The sequence below is a fragment of the Aedes aegypti genome, chromosome 3 (assembly GCF_002204515.2).
Source record: "Aedes aegypti strain LVP_AGWG chromosome 3, AaegL5.0 Primary Assembly, whole genome shotgun sequence".
NCBI lineage: Eukaryota > Metazoa > Arthropoda > Insecta > Diptera > Culicidae > Aedes > Aedes aegypti.
In genome coordinates, this window is record NC_035109.1 from 349,663,554 (window position 1) to 349,669,216 (window position 5,663).

General features: G+C 39.4%; 1 protein-coding gene across 2 annotated transcripts; it reads right to left on the reverse strand.

Moving 5' to 3' along the window:
- Positions 1-1,422: 1,422 nt before the first annotated feature.
- Positions 1,423-4,046, reverse strand: LOC110679351. Of its 2 annotated transcripts, XM_021853762.1 has the most exons (5): positions 3,879-4,046; positions 2,423-3,724; positions 2,296-2,361; positions 2,153-2,233; positions 1,423-2,098 (listed from the first exon to the last, which is right to left on the reverse strand). In XM_021853762.1, exons 1-5 carry the CDS (start codon positions 3,955-3,957, stop codon positions 1,656-1,658), a joined length of 1,971 nt encoding a protein of 656 aa, XP_021709454.1. In that variant the 5' UTR covers positions 3,958-4,046; the 3' UTR covers positions 1,423-1,655. The 2 variants fall into 2 exon arrangements, with proteins under 2 accessions (XP_021709454.1, XP_021709455.1); XM_021853763.1 differs by lacking the exon at positions 2,296-2,361.
- Positions 4,047-5,663: the final 1,617 nt, after the last annotated feature.

Below are 5,663 nucleotides of genomic sequence, written 5' to 3' on the forward strand. Positions count from 1 at the left end.
TTGAAAAAAAAAACTGCTCTACCAACTGAGGTTTTCAATAACAGTTTGTGAATACAATACTTTTCACTTTTGCAGCCATGAAAACGGCGGGCTGCATTTAACGTTTCGTGACAGCGGAATCTGGGCTGCATATGACGTTGATATTTTTCCTCTTCGCCAGTCTCTCTCAGCTCAATACCATCCCGCATGAACTGGCGGAGAAGCAGCGGTATATCCTGTCTACTGTTGGTCAGTTTAAAATGCAACATCATTTTTTCCTTCTTTTCCTCATGGTCTAAATTCTGCCGTGGCAAGCGCCATTGAAAATAGAAAGATAGAAGATAGCCAACACTTGTACACTAAGGGAGTCTGTTAGTACCAAGCAGTCATCTGGTTGACTCCTTGTGCAAGTGCAGCTAATCTGGCGATACTGGAGTAGCAACCACGGGCGGCAAATTAAGCTCAAGAAAGCTGAGAGAACTTTGTCAGCATCCAGTTCGAATTCTTTGTTTGATTTTAGACAAATTTGATGGTCTACAAAGTTTTTATAAATTTAATTTTGAAGGGAATGATGCTAAAACTTTCAAAATTGGTTGGAAAATAACAAGGTTATGTTTACTTCACAGAAGGTCATTTTTTATAACTTGAAAATTCACCTACAAGTCGCTTACGCCACATTTTAATGTTAATATTTTTGACTCAAATTTTGAAGCTTCTCTTTTTATGTCATTTGAATTCAAAAGTGCACACGAATTTTTGGACTTGAGAACTTTTGAAACATAAGCTACCCCCTTGTCGAGGTTTCGTGATGTGACGTGAGGTTTTGTACCTTGATGTAAAATCTATAAGAAGGCGATTTGAAGAATTTCGGTTTTCGAGGTTCTGGCCGATGTAACAAGAAAATGTTGGATGTGAAAACGTCCAGTATTCTCATCCCATTAAAAGTATTTCCATCCTATTTTCTTAATTTCAAACACTTGCGACAAGACGAAGGCGATTTTGGAGAAATCAGGTACAGCAGTCGAAGTTTGAAGAAATAGGTAGTCGCAACATTAAATTGCGACTAATGAGCTTCATCGACGTCGTCACTTAAGTACCAGAAGCCAACACCAACAGCTTTTAGAATATGAGATGGTACACAAATTACGTTAGGCTAAATTTTTAACTATTTTCGACTCCCTCCCCCCATTTGTCCTCCAACAAATTATGTAAGGCTTATCACACTTGGCTTGACCCCCTCCTTAACCTTGAAACGTGACATAATTTGTGCATGATCCCTATAAAAAGAGCATGGAAAACAAAACTTGAGACAGATTTGTATCTGATAGCAAGACGATAACTACTAGGTAGTATAAAATTCATCATCGTCAGTTTTTAGCACTATCAGGGATTCTTAGGATAATTAGTAGTGAGTAGTCAAATAAGAATTTATACGAAATAGTTTCTTTATTTACAGTTCTCGGTTGCTACAAGCTTGTAGTTTAAGCTCAACTATTTGCATTATTAAACTAATAGTCACAGTTTTGTTTTTCAATTTAAAAAACATTCGAGTAAGAAATCCATGAGCTCTACAAAGTTTGGTGTGGTCAAATCCGTTAACTTTACCGGTGAAAACACGCCTAAATCGTCTAGGGGTGATTCTGCTTTAGCTCACATAAATCAAATCTCATTGCCATCTACTGATTCACCGATGCCTTCGTCGTTTGCCCTCCGTACGTTCGTTCAAAATATCCGTTATTTATCTGTCCATTTTCGTCCTCCTTCCAATGCTCCAAAACATCCAAAATCTGTTCACCACTCTCCAGCTGTTTCTCGGTAATCAGTTTCTGTAGAGCACTGAGCATTTCGGTCCACCTGACGCCCGCTTCCACATCTCGCAATCCATCCACCAATTTGTCCACGTCTGGGTCGGAAATACGCCCGTGCAATTCTTCGAAGGCTTCTTCCAAGAGGCTCAACACCTTCAGAATTTCTTCCTTGACGGCACGTCGAGCATTATTTTTTGGAGACTGTTGATTCCGGGATTCAACGGAAGTTCTGCTGGGATCCGCGTCAATAAAATCCAGCGCCGGGGAAGCTTCCTTCAGCTTGAACATATCGACTCTGGTAGGACCATTATCTGAAAATGATTGAATTAGAAATGTTTTGGAGGTCAATCTTCTATACTACTCACCATCCACATCAATTCTGCTGAGTTCATCTGGAAGGTCACGAGCTTCTTCTTTTTCCGCTTTGGTTGCGTTGTCTGATGCCTCTGAAAATAATAAAAATGGTACATTAGATCACATGTTTGTCATTTGACCGAGTCTATCTTACGCCTGTGTTCTGCAAACTCTTTCCGTAGCATTTCATCTACCTTGTTCAAGAAACTAGGACTTGATTCTGAAAAGAAGCAGATATTCTTGAAAGGCCTTGCTTCCTACTTAATTGAATAGTTCCTTACCTTTGTTTTCAACCTCCTGTTGGTCTGAGGTCTTGGATAGCCACAACGGCGCTGAGAAAAAGGCAGATGCCGAATTCGATTTCTCGGTATTTGCCGAAACGTTGTTTTCCACGACTTTTTTGGGATCTGACTTCTCCACTGTTACTGGCTCAATCAGTACTGCTGGTTCACTGACATCGACCGTGCCTGGCAAAGCATCACCGTTTCCAAACAAAGATCCAAACCAAGTGTTTGTGTCCTCTTTGGCTATTGGGATCACTGATACAGTGGCTGTTGTCGGTACTGTTGTCCTCGGGTAAGTTGGGGTTGATGTTGGCACAACTTCTTTCTGATGTATCTCCTGATGAGACTCGGTGGTAGATTGTTGTTGGAAGTAATTATGTAAAACTGTCGCCAATTGATTCAACTTTTGCTCGTCATACTGTTCAGCTACGGGCAATTGTTCCTGATAGCTTCTGTATATCGGCTCCTGATAAATTACAGGTATTTGCTCCTGATAATCTTCGTTTATCTGCTCTTGATAATCTTCGGGTATCTGTGCATCATAACTTGTGGCCATTGGTACCTCTTCAAAAAGTGGGATTTCTGGCATTTCTATGTCTATATCATCCAGTTCTAACAATCTACTCTCTAAATCTTCATCCAAATCCTCCAGTATATCGGAATCCAATGCTTGTTTGACCATAGCCTTGATCTCGTAGACCCTGTGTTTCTTGATGAGGGGCACAGATAACGCATTCGCCTCATCTCTAAGCTCGCGCAACTCCCCACAGAGCTCCTTATGCACTCCACAGAATCCATGATGTTTACCATAATGATGATCATATTCGTATTCATCCAAATCCAGCGCATTCAACGCACGTTGAATTGCAAACAACAGCCGGCCGGGATCGTCGACAAACAGGTCCAATTTAATTCCTGGCGGTCCCTGGTCAAGTTCGGCCACCTCCTCATATCCATCTACGTGGCACACCAGATCAACGAGCTGGTCTTGGAGCGATTGTTTAGTTAGCCGTTTCAATAGTTTGTCTAGTAAGGTTAATTTCTTGGTCGGTGTCCGAAAAATGGTAATCACCCGAATAAGCCGATAAACTTGGAGGAGATTTTGACCTTCTTCGTACGACAAACCATGTCCTAGATCAGGCTTCAGTGGCTTCGGGTACGGTTTGTTCGGTACTGCGTACGTAAAGGCAGAGGGGTAATAGTAGTTATTGTAGTAACTGGGTTGATAGTCAAGGAATTGGTACTGTAAAGGTTGCCATTGACGAGCGTACGGTTGCGTCTGATAATTGTAGTATTCAGCTGAAAACGCAATAATTGGTAGAGGGTTAATATAATTATAGTATTTGATAAAATTATATCTTCTTCTGATTTCATAACCACACTTTCATTACTTATGAAAAAAATAATGCTTGTGCGAAACAAAACTATAACTCGTTTAACTATTTTTACTCACCTGGGCGTTGAACAATAACGTATCCAATGGAGTATCCCAGCAGGGAAACCAAAATCCATAATCCTAGTACGGACATCATCACTTTATCGTTCAAAACTAACTTCTAAAATACACCACTCCGATGGACGATAGTATTCTAGCAACAGATCAAATAGAACTGATTTTCCGCTTCGGACTAAGGGCAGTATTTAATGAGAACTTTCAATTGTACCCATTGATCCAGAAAGCGAAAAGTTCCGCCTTCGAACGGTAGGGTAGAAACGTAGAATTTTTGTGTTCTTCATTTCAGCGCCACTACCCGCTCATTGAGACGATCATGTGCCTTGCACTCTCCTTCTAGCTGAGCACCACCGACTTTTTTACAGAAAAAAACGTAGATAAGCGAGGTGTGTATAAAGGATTGTACATTAGTTCGATGGGTAACAAAAAACCGAAAATTTTAGCATTAGGAGTGACTTTATTCGTAGAAATGGAAATTACCTCTAACGCATGGGCGGAACCACTTCGGCACACTGCCCGTACTGTTTTACCTTCCTGTTCAATTTTATGTCATCAGAATTCAAATGTTTTGTCACGCACAATGTTTATGTTCTATTATAAATTGACCACACCATTCATTTTTATAATGAAGGAGGATTAGGGGCATAATAAACATATGGGGCGAAAAGCACACCCTCTTATTCTCATAGAATATGCATAATTAATAAAAATTCTATACACTCTGTGGAAGTTCAAAGTGATGGAAGATTCTAATTTTGGAGCATAATAACCAACTTGTAGAAGTTTTTTCTTGCTAATGTAATAGAGGGAGATCCTTTTTACATATCAGAACGTTTGACTCCCATTAATAATGTAGTTTTCACTAAATTCCACAAAAGTGTCCATTATGCCCCTAATCCTTCTACGATTTGGTATATAGAAGCTCTGGTGCCCATAGACAACAATTTTGTAACGTGTGCTTTACTTTTGTGTTATTTTTTTTGCATTAATATTCTTTTTTTCCCTTACTTTCAACCAATTTTATGAACAATCGCCTACAAACATACCGCCTTCTCTTCATCTTGAATGCAAGTTCTGAAACATTGCCTGCGAAGTAGAGTGTCCATTTCCCGGGATTCGGGATAGAAATCGATGCTTGTCCCGGGAAATCCCGGGATCCCCGAATTTATCACATAGTCAGTAAAACCAGTAATTTTTATGGAAATCGAAGTAAGATTTCATCAATTATTAATTTTTTATTTATTTGGTTTTCTTTTTCATTAATAATACATCACTTTTTTATGATGCTTTTCTACTTATATCGATTGAAGATTTAGTCTGACAAAATGTCATTGTTTTGCATTAAACGTAGTGGTTTTCAACTTTTTTTTATTCATATCGGGAATCCCGGGATTTCCGGAATTGCTGAACGTATATCCCGGGAATCGGGAAATCTCGAAATTTATCAAATCCCGAGATTTTTTGTCCCAGGATGTCCCGGGATGGACACTCTAGTGCGAAGCAATACAGGGAGAGTGATAGACATATAGATAGACAGACATGGCGACAGACCACGGCTTTTATGTTTCCTAATGTATTTTATTATATATTTTTGACAATTCAATCAGTAATCATTCAATCACAGTCTCATTATAATCTTAGCGTGATCGGATATGATTTTCATTTGGAATGCAAAACCCTGTTAACCCTCTAATACATACATTTTTACCCTAGTAGCACACATGTTATAATTGAGGCAGAACAACTCTTATATAGTCAGATCTGTAGGCGAATTCCGGTGCGTAT